Source organism: Hemiscyllium ocellatum, chromosome 2, assembly GCF_020745735.1.
Source record: "Hemiscyllium ocellatum isolate sHemOce1 chromosome 2, sHemOce1.pat.X.cur, whole genome shotgun sequence".
NCBI lineage: Eukaryota > Metazoa > Chordata > Chondrichthyes > Orectolobiformes > Hemiscylliidae > Hemiscyllium > Hemiscyllium ocellatum.
The window spans coordinates 61,142,118-61,158,496 of record NC_083402.1 but is presented as its reverse complement, the minus strand read 5'-3'; the positions used below and the strand labels follow the sequence as shown (position 1 = coordinate 61,158,496).

The 16,379-nt window shown below is 39.3% G+C and overlaps 1 protein-coding gene across 1 annotated transcript in view; it reads left to right on the top strand.

The window, feature by feature from the left end:
• The window catches only part of LOC132825857 (solute carrier organic anion transporter family member 4C1-like), a 169,368-nt gene that overhangs the window by 59,687 nt on the left and 93,302 nt on the right, over positions 1 to 16,379 (top strand). Inside the window, exon 4 of the mRNA XM_060841427.1 lies at positions 4,878 to 4,974. Coding sequence (XP_060697410.1) covers positions 4,878 to 4,974 — 97 coding nt within the window. The remainder of the gene's footprint in view (positions 1 to 4,877; positions 4,975 to 16,379) is intronic.

Genomic DNA, 16,379 nt, shown 5'->3' with positions numbered 1-16,379 from the left:
GCTTATTTGCAAATTGTGGCACACTACAATGTTTGGAATCCCAAGTAAGAAGTAAATTATTTTAATAAATTGAATTATTGTGTTTGCAAATGTACACAAATGCTTAAATTCAATCCATTATAAACATCAATTAATAATTCAATTTTTTCATTGATCTCAAAGAAATCCATGCTCTGATGTTTGCATTGTTTGATGGAAAAGAAGAGTGATCATTTTTATTCTTGGCTATTTACAACACTTTTATTGTAGTTAACAATAGTTTCTACATAGTTTATAGAAGTTTTTCCAAAATGCAAAGTTTTAGGAGAATATGAAGACAAAGTGCTGTCCGTGAAACTAATTTCTCATGGAAGGCTATTGAGTCATCAATAACCATGAGGTGTTCACATTGTTTAAAGTACTGACGTAGTACTGGATATTTAGATATATAGTTTGGCCTTTTATCCAGACAATATTTTCAGTCTTGAATACATTCTTCATCACATTCCTGGCCTGTCTTACCTCCTGAAACTTTTTTTCAGTAGCTACAAAGTTCTGAGTGATTGAGAATGTGCACGCTTCGACATACTTGATTAACTGTTCACTTCCAGTTGATAGTATCCCTGAGAGTGCATCTATTATTTGATACTTGCCCTGTACATATTCAGTGATTGAATCATACTTCATAAGTCTTAATTTGAACTGTTGAATTCTGAGTACCATGTTACCAATTTCTTTCAATTTCACTCAAGTGACCAATGGTTTATGGTCAGTTTCAATTTAAAATGTAATCTGATTACATAATAATTTTTTTCACACACTTATTTGACTGTTAAAACTTCTTTATCTATCATTGTTTAATGTTGTTCTGTCAGTTAATAATCTAGACCCATAATAAAGCTGATCTATGTTTGCCATCTTCTGCACTTGAAACTGCTGCTTCCTGGAGACAATGCATTTGCCTACACTATAATCAGTAAATTCACAGTGTTAAGATTTCTGAAAATTCCAAAAGTTAATTAATCTTTTCAAAACTTTTTCTGGTCCAGCACCTTCTTCCATCTTGATGTCTTTAGTGTCCAGAAATCTATTTATTTATTTCTTAAATATATTCAATGACTTGTCTTCCACTGTCTTACTTGGGAGAGAGTTCCACTGGTTCACCACCCTTTAAGTGAAGGAATTTCTCACCACAGTTCAAATTGGTCGACTTCGAATTCAGAGACTGTGACCCCTTGATCTAGACCCCTCCCCGCTGCCAGGGGAACCATCATACTACATGCAAGTATGTCCATCTCTATCAGAATTGTATACATTTCAGTGAGGTCCTCACTCAATCTTCTAAACTTTAATGAATACAGGCCTACAGCCCACCTCTCCTCATATGACAAATGTGTCATCCTCAGAACCAACCTGGTGAACCTTCACTGTATTCCCTCTATGAGAAGTACATCTTTTCTTCAGTTAAGGAGATCAAAATTGCACAGAGTACTGCAGATGCGATGGCATCAAGATCCTGTTCAAAAACATCAAGGCATCCTTGCAGAAATCCTCCTTTAATGGAGACCAATTTACAATTTGCATTCCAAACTGCTCACAGTATTACTGGTTTGCCTCCACCACTGTACAAAGATACCCAGGTGCCTTTGTACACCAATATATCCTAATTTGTGGGCAGCATGGTGGCACCGTGGTTAGCACTGCTGCCTCACAGCGCCAGAGACCCGGGTTCAATTCCCGCCTCAGGTGGCTGTCTGTGTGGAGTTTGCACATTCTCCCTGTGCCTGCGTGGGTTTCTTCCGGGTGCTCCGGTTTCCTCCCACAATCCAAAAATATGCAGGTCAGGTGAATTGACCATGCTAAATTGCCAGTAGTGTTAGGTGCAGGGTAAACGTAGGGGAATGGGTCTGGATGGGTGCACTTTGGTGGGTCGGTGTGGACTTGTTGGGCCAAAGGGCCTGTTTCCACAGTGTAAGTAATCTAATCTAATTTAATCAAAAAAATGTATCCCCATTTAATTAATATTCAGCCAATCTGTTTCAGTAAGTTCCCATTTATCCACATGATGCTACATCTGTCTTGTATGTTCCCACTCACTCAATTTATCTGAATCACGCTGAAGGAATTTCATCTATAACCCCATTGGGCAAGTCTCACAGAGCACTGCTTTGTTAAATTTAACTAAATCCATGCAGACCATTATGGAGACATTTAACTTTAGGACCATAACCGCACCAAAACATCATCTTGTTAGCATGGTAACTGGTAAGATTATTAATCCTTATTAATGTATCTTTTTTATTTCATCATTAACTTTGTGCAAAAATATGCAGAGAGGGAGTTGCCTTAACATGAATAAGCAAATTTATGAGCATCACCTCAGAGGGTGATGTGATATTTGACCTATAATTTTCTCAACCCTGAGAACCATTTTGTAAATTTGCTTTGAAATTCAATCCTTAGTTCAACATCAGTCATCTCATCCGACCAATCTCCGTTTTAAACATGCCTTTCTACTGAGTCGAGGACATTCTTGGTTCTGAATGGCAGAGAGATTAAAGGATTTCTCAGTCTTCCTATCTGAGCAGGCCAGAAGACTGTAAGACATAGGAGCAGAATTAGGCTTTTTGACGCATTGAGTCTGCTCTGCCATTCGATCAGGGTTGATATGATTCTCAAACCCATTCTCCTGCCTCCTCCCTGGAACTCTTATCCATCAAGAACCTATCTATCTCTATCTTAGATACGTGCAATGACTCGGCCTTCACACCCCTCTGCAACAATGAGTTGCACAGATTCACCACCCTCCAGCTGAAAGAAATTCCTCCTCATCTCAGTTCTAAAATTCATCCTTTCACCCTCAGGCTGTGCCCTCTGTCTCCTCCTCAAAATTACTCAGTGTCCTATCATCCCTTGCACTCTGAAATAGTGAATTCCATAGATTCATGACTCTTTGAGAGAGGCAGTTTCTTTTCACCTGTAAAGTATGGCACTTAGTACTGGATGCATTGATGAAGCTTAGTATACCAGATACATTATTAACTGCATGTTGGTCATGCCACTGGGGACTATAACTGCTGACTATTCACCCTCTTTCCTCATAGTGCTCTACAGCTATTCAGTGAAGACCCTGACCCTGGCACTAGAGAGGCAAGAATCATCTTGACTTATTTCTGCAGCCACAGTAACATCTAACTATTTCCCTTACTATCAAATCAACTCTTGCAATTGATTGGAGAGTGGGATGCATTCAGAGGCCTCCTGTACTACATGCCTTTTCCCCTTTGATTTTCTGGTAGTCAATCCTTCCCTCTCATCTGCATACTCTTAAACTGTGGGCTTATGTCAATAAATATTCTATCAACAAAGAGTCTTGGAGTCATAGAGATGTGCAGCATGGAAACAGACCCTTCAGTCCAACTCATCCATGCCGACCAGATATCTTAACCTAATCTCGTCCCATTTCCCTCTAAACCCTTCTTATTCATATACGATCGAGATAACTTTTAAATGCTGTAATTGTACCAGCCTCCACCACTTCCTCTGGCAGCTCATTCCATACATGCACCAGCTCCTGTGTGAAACAGTTGCCCCTTAGGTTCCTTTTATATCTTTCCGCTCTCACCCTGAACCTATGCCCTCCAGTTCTGGACTTCTCAACCTCAGGTAAAAAGACCTTGTTCATTTATCTATCCTTGCCCCTCATGATTTTATTAACCTCTATAAGTCACCCTTCAGCCTCTGACACTCCAGGGAAAACAGTCCCAGCCTATTTCAGCCTCTCTCTATAGCTCAAATCCTCCAACCTGGCAACATGCTTTCTACTTAAATTCTTGATCTTGCAAGGAATTAAGGGCTTTGAGGACAGTGCGGGTAAGTGGCTTTGAAATGCCCATCAGCCATGATTGAATGGCGGAGTGGACTCGAAGGGCCGAATGGCCTTACTTACACTCCTTTGTCTTATGGTTTTATGCTCTTATGGCCTATCTGATCAAGATCTCATTGTACTCTGAGATAACCTTCTTCACTGTCCACTCCACCTCCAAGTTTGGTGTCATTTGCAAACTTTTGTAACTATACCTCCTATGTTCACATCCAAATCATTGAGTGACACTAGCTCCAACTCACATTCCCAAAATCAGACTTCAGGTTGCTGCTTTTCTGCTGCAAATGGCTATCTATGTCATGCAGATCCCCCAATTTTTAATCTGCCTGATATTTAAACTGGATCTCCTCCCTTTATGCACCAAATTTCTTTACTCCCCCAAATTATATATAATGAGTCATTGCACCTAGCGACAAGTTATTCTCTTCCTACTTCATGACTTTGTGTGCTTGGTAACACCTCCTGTATTTGTTCGAGTTGAAATTCAACAGCAGGACATCAATATTGCTGGCTCAAAAACTCTAGTTAAAACTAGAACTTAATTAACTATCTTGACTGAAAACAAAATGTCATTAACTGCTAAATGCAAACTAAATTAGATCTTAGAAAAAGACTTATATGTTTCTTTACTCAGCAAATTCTCAAATTCATAGTATATGTCTGGCTGCACTCTTTGTAACTAACTCTACTTCTAACCAACTATGTAATAACAATTTGCATTTTCATAGCACCTTTAACATAATAAAAGGCAATGATGCTTCATGACAGTATGTCAAATATGGGATCATGTATGGCAGATTTCAAGGAATTTTCAAGGAATGTCTGAAAGCAGTGGAGTACAATAATGAAACAAAGGGCCTTACGAAGCAAAATCTAGAGCTTACGGCCCAAGCAACTGAAGACACTGTTTATAAGGGAGGAGCAATTTAAATCACAACAAAATGAGGAATTTTCAAATTATTATTGTGTGTATAATTTAATAATTAAACACATTTGCTGTCACAACCTACAGGTATTGGAAGTGGTATGTCAGTTCTGGGCCCTGCGTTTGGATATATCTTAGGTGGTCAGTTGCTGGACATTTATATTGATGTTAATAGAATTTCCAAGTAAGTGGATTTTCATTTTCTTGTTGTTTTTGTGTTCTCTGCTTAATTGTTGATAATCAGGGCAATGACAGGTTGATGCTTAATGAGATAAATGTGCAACCAAGCCATTCCATGTGATATTGTTACGGTTACTTTTACAGCAGCTATTTTGAAGTGAATAATTGTTTTTTGTGATATTTCTCAAAAAAATTCCATTTCACTATGCACTATAATTAAGTCTCTGCTTGTTTCCCACTCTTCAGTCCTTTGTCTTTTTCTTGTTGTCTTCCATTTTATCACGCCCACCTCCTGTTTTCCATGAACTAGAATTTCGAACTATTTAGCAATGACAAAGTAGAAAATTTATCCTTCTTTCCTTCTATATCTATCACACATAAATTCCTCATGTTATTGTCTTTACAACTCCTAGTCTCTTTTTCTGTTCCTCTCATTTTCTGTTATTTGTTCTTTCTTTTTTAATCTTCATTTCTGTATTGCTTCCATTTGTAACTTGCCTCAAGCATGTATTCTTTTAATAATATACTTAATTTATAATCTTTCCTTCTTTCAAAATTGGCTCATGCATATAACCTGACCTGAGCCAAAACAGGGTTAGAGCTTGATGCTGAAGCAAGCAGGAGGGAGGCATATTTTTGTTGTATAATTAACATCATTTATTTGTTATACAGATAGTTCATACATTTTATTTAGGAAATGATTATATGTTATGCATTTTGTATATAGGTATTATGATTTCATTATTTGTTGATGATGAGTGGATTCAACAGAATTTATCTTTAATCTTCATGTCTAACATATGCACAATTTGATGCATAATGTGAATGTATACATACATTTAAAATATTGCTGGCAATTTGTTAGTTGGCTATTGATTGTGTAATGCTATAAAAGCCATGTTTTTTTTAGTGCTCTTCATCTTTCACTCATCAGTTCAGATGTAATGTATTATTGAGAAGTGTGAGGTGATGCATTTTGGAGAAGTGATGTAAAATGTTAGTACATTCCTGAAGGATGTGTGGGAAAAAAAGGATCTGTATATACATGTATCATCAATCTTTGAAGGCAGCAGGGCATGTTTAAGGGGGTGGTTAATAGAGACAATAGATAAGTAAAGTACAATGAGTACAAAAAACAAGAAAGGTCTGCAGTGTTCATAAAGCTGATGTATGTGATAAAGCTGCTCCTTTAACAAGGTTATGCTGTCCTTAGTTTTTTTTCAGCGAGGCCATAAATGACACAGATTCTGAAAACTCTGGGGTGAAGAGCTTTAATGCCAATTTGATACTGCCTCAGGCAGAATGCATTCAAGTTAAAAAAAAGAGAGACTTGAACAATGCAAGGCGAGTGATCAGTTCTCCCAGCTCAACTTTTCTGTGGTTTGGTTTGGTTTTTAACAGCAGTGTGAAAAAAGCTGCGGGACCGAAAGAAGCAGGTCCAGGCTGGTACTCCCTCCCTGACTTCTATCCCGCACGAACTTGTACTTGATTTTACCTTTTTTGCCAAGGAGTATTTATGGGGACTGTTGCATGTATTTGCAACGGCATCATTAAGTTGGGAAAATCGTTTGGGTTTTTGGATAGGATACGTTATTCTGTATTTTGGTCTCTTTTGTTTGTGTTTCATTTGATAATCTTGTAAATACATTCTGTTTTGTTTAAAACTAGGTGGTTTGACCAGCTGATTCTCTCCTGGGATATCCAATTTACACCTGCTTAAAACAACTAGCAAAGTTAGGGTCTAAGGGGGTCTGGCCTGGTCCATAGCACGTATAATTCCAATTCTTAGACAATGGTCAATTCCAATAACAAAACTTAAGAAAGGATATGAGAGCTGTGAAGACGGTATAGAGAAGATTTACCAACATGGTTTCAAATTAATTGATTGATTTGATTTATTGTCATGGGTACCTAAGTACAGCGAAAAGCTTTGTTTATGAGCAGTACAGGCAGAGGATAGTTCGCAAGGATGTACAAGTCATAGAGTTAAAAAAAACCAGGACAGAGTGAGGCGTATAGGTTACACTGCACAGGGCATGTGCGAAGCAAGATCAGCATTAACAAGATCAACTTTCCTTAAAGTTAGAAAATCCATTCATCAGTCTAATAACATCAGGGAAGAAGCTGTTCTTGAACCTGTTGATGCATGTGCTCAAGCTTCTGTATCTTCTGCCTGATGGAAGAGGTTGTAGGAGAGCATAACTGGGCTGGAATGGGTGTTTGATGTTGGCAGCCTTTCCGCAGCAGCACGAAGTAGAAATGGAATCCATGGATGGAATGTTGGCTTCCATGATGGTGTGGGTTATGCACACAACTTTCTGTAATTTCTTACGGTCATGGCAGAGCAGTTGCTATACCAGGCCATTGCGCACCCAGATAATACGTTTTCTATAGTACAAAGGTTGGTGAGGGTTGTTATGGACATGCTGAATTTCCTAAGCTGCCTGAGGAAAAAGAGGCATTGTTGTGCCTTCTTGACCGTTGCATCTATGTGGAAAGTCCAGGACAGGTTATCAGGTTATCGTCACTCCTAGGAACTTGATGGTCTCCACCTTCTCAGCCTTCACTTTATTGATGTAGATGGAGGCGTGTACTCCTCCTTTCTTTCTGAAATCAATGATCAGTTCATTTATTTTGCTGGCTTTGAGAGAGAGATTGTTATCATTGCACTACATCACCAAGCCCCGTATTCTGACTCATCGTTGTTTGATGTTGCGACAATATTAGGTTAAAGACACTAGGATTGCTCTTAGTATATGCTGAAAAATGTATGGCTGGAAAAACGCAGCAGGTCAGGCAGCATCCAAGGAGCAGGAGAATCGACGTTTCGGGCATAAGCCCTTCTTCAGGAATAAGGGTCCTGAAGAAGGGCTTATGCCCGAAACGTCGACTCTCCTGCTCCTTGGATGCTGCCTGACCTGCTGCGCTTTTCCAGCAACACATTTTTCAGCTCTGATCTCCAGCATCTGCAGTCCTCACTTTCTCCTCCTTGCTCTTCTTACAGCAAAGGAGATTACATGGAAACTTGCCAAAGGTGTCCAGAATTGCAACAGGTTTGGGTAATGTGAGCAAAGAAAATTGTTCTCATTGGCTGATAGCACAAAAATTAGAATTTAAACAGCAAGAGATGCAAGGAATGTGAGGAAGATGTCTTTTATCCAGTGAATACAACAACCTTGAATTTGCCATGTGGTGATAGTGTTAACAATCAAAGATTCCAAAATAAAATTGGATGAGCATTTGAACAAAATTAATCCTCAGGCTCCAGGGTTAGCAGGAGAAATCGGACAAACTGGATTATTCAAAGGAGAGCCAGCATAGATTCAACAGGCTGAATAGGTCCCTCCTATTAAAGCACTTGCTCCCAAGGACAGATTTTACACCAGCAAATCAGATAGAACTTTCTCTGTGCTGTTGGGTAAAATTTGGCAGGATGCTGTGAAGTCAGCAATTAAATATCATGATGCCTTGCTCTCAAAACACAGAAGGTCTGTGGATGCTGAATTTGGAAGTTCGTTTGTTGTTTTAAAAAAAATGAAAGATCAATGTTAACTGCTAATCGACTATGATTTCAGGTCTCCCACTTCTGTTTTTGTTAGCCACCCCATGGGAAAATATTGGAAGTGAGTCACGCCAGGTAAGAGGAGGTGGTGCAGGAGTGGTTAATCCATTGCACATATAGCTACAGAATCAGTTGGTGAAAGTGGCATTTTAATGTTGATTTTTATTTTTGAATAAATTGGGTAATGTTTTCAGCCTGAGTAGGAAGGGGGCCTCTGCTCAGGGACATAGTGAAGGAAAGAAGGAGAAAAGGAAAAGGAGACAGTGGAGAGCGGCTGTCCAGGGATATGTATAGCATGTAGCTAAGCAGGTAAGGGTCCTGCTGCTGCACATAGGCCAGTAGAATAGAGACCACAACAGCAGGTTGACGAAGGTAGGGAGAAAACACTATCCTATCCAGACGCAGTGTATAGGCAAATGGTGACCTACATTCAACTGTCAGAGCATCAGAACCTTCCAAGCTTGGGTTTCTCCAGGGAGCTAGTGACATCCCTGTTTGCAATGCTGGTTGGGGAGATTAATTTAAACTGCATACATTGCCTCTCTCTATTGCTGCTGCTCTCAAGATAACAATTCCCTTGAATTTTTATGCACTGGGTTGATTGCAGAAAAAGAGCCTTTTGCAGAAATCTCAAACTATGGCAGATGGTTGCATCAAGATGGTGACAATTGCATTAATCGTAGACACAGACCAGTGACCCTTATGTCCTTTTGCCTGGATTAATGTTGGTAGATGTCCTCTGTTTGTGAAGTTTTTGCCAAAGTTGGGGTCTCTGAGGCATTTGCGTTAATGACAGAAAGGAGGAGATGTCCATTTCAGGAGTGGCCTGAGAGTGCTCCATGATTGAGACAGCTGCTATTCATCCATCATCTTAAGGCTCATTTCATCCTCACGATGTCAAGAATTGAGTGAGAACTCTCTGAGGCTCTCTCCTTCTCCTTAGAAGTTAAAGTTGGCCCCTTAATGCTGGTGCCTGCAATTCTGAGGTTTATTTTTCTATTATTCATTAATGGGATGTGGGAGTCACTAGTGAGGCATCCCCAATTTCACTGGAGAAGATGGTGATAAGCTGTCTTCCTGAACTGCTACACTCCATGTGGTCTAGAGACATCACAGTGCTGTGAGAAAGAGAGTTCAAACATTATGACCCTGTGTTGGTATATTTCCTAGTCAGGTTGCTGCTTGGCTTGGAGAGAAACTCACAGACTATGGTCCAATGCATCAAATGCCCTTGTCCTTTTGAGTGGAAAAGTTGATCAGAGGATGTTGGTGTGGAACTTAAGTTTATCTTGTGATGGTGCAAACTGTGTAACTGTGTTCATTGTTGAAGACAATGGATTTTGAAGATGGTGATGTCATGCCAATGAAGTGCGCTGTTTTGTTCTGATGGTGTCAAGCATTTTGAGTGTTGTTGGAGCTGCACTCATCCAGGCAAGAGAGGAACACTCCATCAGATTCCTAACCTGTGCCTTGTAGATAGTTGATAGGCATTTGGAGATAGGTGTTGATTTATTTATGACAGAATTCCAAGCCTCTGAACTGTTCTTGCACCCAGGGTATTTATACAGATGCTCCAGTTCAATTTCTAATTAATGGTAACCCCCAGAATATTGATAACTAGTGATTCAGTGAAGGTAATGCCATTGAACATCAAGGGGAGATCTTTAGATTTTTCTCTTATTGGGGGATGGTCATTGTCTGTTTTTTGTCATTTCTCAGCCCAAGTCTAGATGTTGTCCAGGACATGTTGCATATAGACTCAAACAGTTTCAATATCTGAGGAGTCACAAATGGTGCTTAAACATGGCATAATCATTAGCAAGCATCCCACTTCTGACCTTTTGATGAAAATGAAATTTTGATGAAACAACTTAAGAATGATTATGCTGAGGACATTAATCTGAGGAACTCCTGCAGTGATTTCCTGAGACAGATGATTGACCTCCAATAATCACAACCATATTCCTTTGTTCCAAGTGTGACTCCAACCAGCAGAGAGTTTCCTCCCTGATTCCTATTGACTCTAAACAACAAACAAAAACCCCAAAAAACTGGTTGAAATCAGACTCAAAAAGAGAAACTGCTGGAAAATCTCAGTAAGTCTGGCATCAGTGAAGAAAAAGCAAAATTAACATTTCGGGTCCAGTGACTCTTCAGAACTTATTGTAGCTAGAAAACCATTAGTATATATGCTGAAAGTAGCAGGAAACCCAATAGAGATATTGTTGCCTGCCACTTTAACACACCACCAGATTCCCTGGCCAACATCTGTCTCGGGCTGGTTGCAATGTTCCGGTAAATCTCAGTGCATACTGCAAGAGCAGCATCTAATTTTCAGTTTGGGGACCCTCCAGCCTTTAGGACTTAACTTATTCAATAATTTTGGGGCCTGAACATCTTCTCCCATTTCCTTACCCAACACCCATGTCATTGCCTGCTACCACAACCAGCCCATTGTCAACTACTAATGGTCCCCATTAGCAACTATTGATTCTCCCAGGCTGACCATGACCCATTCCTTTTGCTTATTTCTCTGGGGTCTATCGCCACCTAGTATCTACTCACCCCTTCCCCGACCCCAACATTAGCATACTCATCTTTTCCTAGTTACAGTCCTCCTTTATTGTTAACCAGAAAACCATTTTTTAATCGTCTACAGACTTATTAATCATATCTTTGCAGTCAAGTTCAAATCATTAAAAATGTCACAAAAAGAAAGATTCACAACGACAGAATCTTCCAGAAGTCCAATGATTGATTGATTAATTAATGTATTTATTTATTGCATTTTTATTATATTACAGATACAGTGAAAAGTGGTGTATTGTGTTGCCATTCTCCAGTGCCATTTTAAAACAGAACACAGAATATAGAGGCAGAAAAAGTCATAAAATTCAACTTTATAGTTCCTTTTTGTTAAACAGCATTTCAATTACAAAACCTACATCAACTATCACCTGTTCTGAACCACCCCTAATGCATTTACATTCTTTCTTAAATAAGACCAAAACAGTAAATGGTTTTGGAGGGTGCTGTCAAAGGCTCCTTTGACAGCTGCAAGTTGCTTGGACTGTGTGCCAAGCTTCTCCCATTCTAGCCTCCTGTTGCTGATATGCAACAAATCAAACTGTGAATTGAGCCAGCTATTGATTGGCAAATGGATGAACAAATTATAATGAGGTTCTGCTGTCAGCATCTGCACAGTATCTACATCCATTGACCAACGTAACTGGACTTTGCTGTATTCTCCCTCTTTTGCTTCTTGCCAGTATATAATGAGGGAACCAGAACTGAACACAATATTCCAAGAGTGATCTAACCAGCTGCAGCATAACCTCGTGGCTCTTAAACTTAATCATCCTGCTGATGAAAGCCAACACACAATGAGCCTTCTTAACAACCCTATCAACTTGGTGGCAACTTTGAGGGATTTATGGACATGGACCCCAAAATCCCTCTGTTTCTCCACACTGCCAAGAATCTTGCCTTTAACTCTGTCTTCTGCATTCAAATTTGACCTTCCAAAGTGAATCACTTCACATTTTTCCAGGTTGAACTCCATTTGTCACTTATGGAGTTCTGCCAATGCCCTGTTGCAACCTATGAGAGCCCTCAACACTAACCACAATTCCATCGATCTTCTTGCCATTGGCAAACTTATTAACACACCCTTCCACTTACTCATCCAAGTCATTTATAAAAATCACAAAGATTGACACATTAGCTATTATAAACAGGAGGCAGGTAAGACACATGAGTCTCCATGAGGAAACTTCCATTACTGTCTACATGAGCTGCCTAAGAGTGTCCAAACTAAGCTAATTATTCAGATTAATCCTTTCATATTATTTATGTTATAATACATGCCATACCTTTAAAATAGACTTATGAAGATTCTGTGTTGAAAAGATTAAAATCTAGGATTGTAACTTTATATATCAGTAGAAATACAAAAGAAAAGAAATTATTACTAAATGAAATGAATTGTACCACATACCTTATCAGTTTTAGTTATTATAGGCCTGTAATAGCTGTTGTTTGTCCAAAGACAGGGGTCTACTAATTCCTACTTTAGAATCTCCAGTACAAGAAAAAACCGTTGTTTCCGTCCTTTTTTTCTGATCATGTCTTCAACCACCACTCCTCTCTGAAACTACAACATACTACTCTACACAAGCATAATAGTTAATATTTCAATCCAAACTTGGATGTTCTTTTGATGAAACTACTCTTTATTTTTCTAAAGATACCTTTAGCTTCCAGGGTGTAGATTGTAAGTAACATTGAAAATACAATTAAAATGAAATATTAACCACTGTCATTAAGAAAAAAACATGAAGTCTGGGGCCTAACAGCCACTATTGGTTTTTCATCCACTATAGAAGGGAACATTGGCTGGGCCATTTCTTCATGGGTTAACAATAGCAAATGAAATGCCTCTTCCCAATGGTCTTGTACCCAGTGCAGCAGGCACCCAGGCCTAGTGTCCAGACCACCAAGTAAAACTTGGGAACTTTGTGGCTCTTGTTCAGGTCCCTTATGGCCAACAGATGCTATCTACCTCCTTGTATCTTCACTCAATTTCTACCCTGATGAACTTGCTCCTCTCACTGGGGCCTGCCAGCCAGAGCCAGGCAAGACCCTGAACTTATGTTTAAGTCAGGGTCAGTTTTTTTTTTGGAGACTCAGAAGTGACTACCACTCCCAGTGACTGAGACTGGAGACACAACACCAATTTGATTGAGGCGGAGTCTCAGAGGTTGTTTATCAGCCCGGTAGCATGGTCTGTGTCACCTTGCAAAATTCTGGAATGAAATCCCTCAGCAGAACAAGAGAAAGAAAACAAACAGAATTGTTCAAAATAAACTAATATTGAACATTAAATTGCGTAGTTTTTATTTCATGCGCTTCTATATAAATCATCATGAATGGGTATGATTTATTGGCCATTACAGAGACATGGTTGGAGGGGGGAATTGATTATTCAGGGGTGTCAGACAATTTGAAAGGACAGACAAGAGGGAAGGGAGATAGTTTGGCTCTGACATTGAAGGATGGCATCAGGGTGGTAGTAAGAGATGATATAGATTCTGTGGAGGAAAAGGTTGAATCAATGTGGGTGGAAATTTGAAATAGTAAGAGGAGGTCACTGATAGGCATAGTTTATAGGCCACCAAATAATATTTCATGATGGGGCAGGCAATAAACAAAGAAATAACTGATGCATGTAAAAATGGTATGGCAGTTATCATGGAAGTTCTTAATCTTACATATTGATGAGTCTAACCAAGTCCGTCAAAGCAGTCTTGAGGAGGAGTTCGTAGAATGTACCTGCAATAGTTTCCTCGAACAGTATGTAATGGAACCTCCGAGGGAGCAAGTTACCTCAGGTTTGCTCAGGTATGATGAGGCAGGAATAACTGATGATCTCATAGTTAGGGATCCTCTCAGAAGGAGCGATCGCAGTATAGTCGATGGAAAGGTAAGAAGGTAAAATCCAAAACCAGTGTTTTGTGCTTAAACAAAGGAGACTACAATGAGCTGAGGGAGAAGTTGGCTAAGGTAGACTGGAGCAAAGACTATATGGTGGGACAATTGAGGAACAGTGAAGGACTTTCAAAGTGATTTTTCAAAGTGCTCAGCAAAATTATATACCAGTGAAAAGAAAGGAGTGTAGGAAAAGGGATAATCAGCCATAGATAACTAAGGAAATAAAGTGTGGTATCAAATTGAAAGCAAATGCATACAGAGTGGCAAAGATTGGTGGGAAACTAGGGGATTGTTCAAATATTTAAAAGTCAACAGAAATCCATGTACAATAAAAAGATATGAAGAAAAGTAAGATGGATTATGAGAGTAAACAAGCTCAGAATACAAAAACAGACAGCAAAAATTTCCACAAATATATAAAAGGAGAAAGAGTGATTATGGTAAACATTGATAATTCAGAGATGAGAATGGAGATTTAATAATGGGAAATGAGGAAATGGCCGAAGCATTGAACAGGTATTTTGTATCGATCTTCACAGTGGTAGACACAAATAACAAGCCAATGATTGAGAACAAGGAGATTATGGCAGGTGAGGACCAAGAAATGCTCATTATCACAAGAGTTAGTGCTGGGCAAGCTAATGGACCTAAAGGTAGGCAAGTACCTCCTGGGCCTGATGGACTGCATCCCAGGATACTAAAAGAGATGATGGGGAAAATGGCAAATGTGCTCTTGTTAATTTACCAAAATTTGGTGGTTTCTAGACAGTTCTGGCAGATTGGAAAACATAAAATATGACACCACTGTTGAAGAGAAAAGGTAGACAAGAGGCAGGTAACTACAGACCTGTTAGCTTAACTGCTTTACTGGGGAAAATGCTTGAATCTACCATCAAGGAAGAAAAAGCAAGACATCTTGAAAGAAATTGTCCCATTGGGCAAACACAGCATAGATTCATGAAAGGCAGGTGATGTTTAACTAATTTACTGGAATTCTTTGAGGACATTGCTAGTGTGGTGGAAAGCGGCAAACCAGTGGATGTAGTGTATCTGGAATTCCAGAAGGCATCTGTTATGGACCAGGCCAGACTCCTTCAAAACATTTCAAGAAAGTAGTCTGGATCCTAGCTTTGCTAGCTGTTTTAAGCAGGTGTAAAGTTGGTATTCCAGGATGCAGCTGGTTAAACCACTTAGTTTTAAACAAAACAAAATTTATTTACAAACTTACTGACTGAAACATAAGTGAAAGAGAACAGAGTATAAAATAACTTAATCTATCTTAAAACCAACCGATTATCCCAATTTAATGATGCTGTTAAAATGCTTGCAACAATCCCACAAACACTCCTTGATAAGAAAGGTAAAATCAAACACAGGGTTTTACAGGAGAGAGAGAGAGAGAGAGAGATGGCAGCATGGAACATCTTCTTCTATGTAGCTGTTTCTTGGACCAGCAACCTCAAAACTGACTGACTTGCTAAAACCAAACCAAATCAGAGAAAAGATGAGTTGGGAGAACTTGCCACTCGACTTTCATTGTGCAAGTGTTTTACTTAACTTGAATGCCTTTTCCCTGAGGCAGTATCTAAAATTCTTCAGACCTAGACTTTTCAGCATCGCAGCTTTTATGACTTCTCTGAAAAAAAAACGCTAAGGACAGCATAACCTTGTTAAAGGAGCAACATCATCACACATCTGAGAAGGGACTGCACAAAAGGCTACTGTATAAGATAAAAGTGCACAGTGTTATAGGTAATGCATTAGCATGGAAAGAGGATTGGTAAACTTACAGAATGCAAAGAGTGGGGATAATTGGGTGTTTTTTCTTCTGTTTGGCAATCAGTGATCAGTGTTGGGACCACAATTGTTTAAAATTTTCATTGATGAGTTCGAGTTGGGGATCAAGTATAGATTGTCAAAGTTCACATATAACATTAAAATGAGTGGTAGAGCAAAGTATGCAGAGGACACTGGAAGTCTGAAGAGGGATATAGATCGGTTAAGTGAGTGGGCAAGGATCTGGTAGATGGAGTATAATGTTGGTAAATGTATGGTCATCATTGGTTGTAATACTAACAAAATGGACTATTATTTAAATGAAAAATTGCAATAAACTGCTGCACAGAGGGACTTGGGTGTCCCAGTGCATGAATCACAAAAGGTTGGCTTGCAGGTGCAGTAGGTAATTAAGAAGGCAAATGGAATATTACCCTTCATTGCTAGAGAGATGGGATTTAAAATAGAAGGGTTATCTTGCAGCTGTATAGGATACGGGTGAGGCCACACCTGGAGTACTGTGAACAGTTTTGGTCTCCTTACTTGAAAAAAGATGTACTGATACTGGAGGGGGTGCAGAG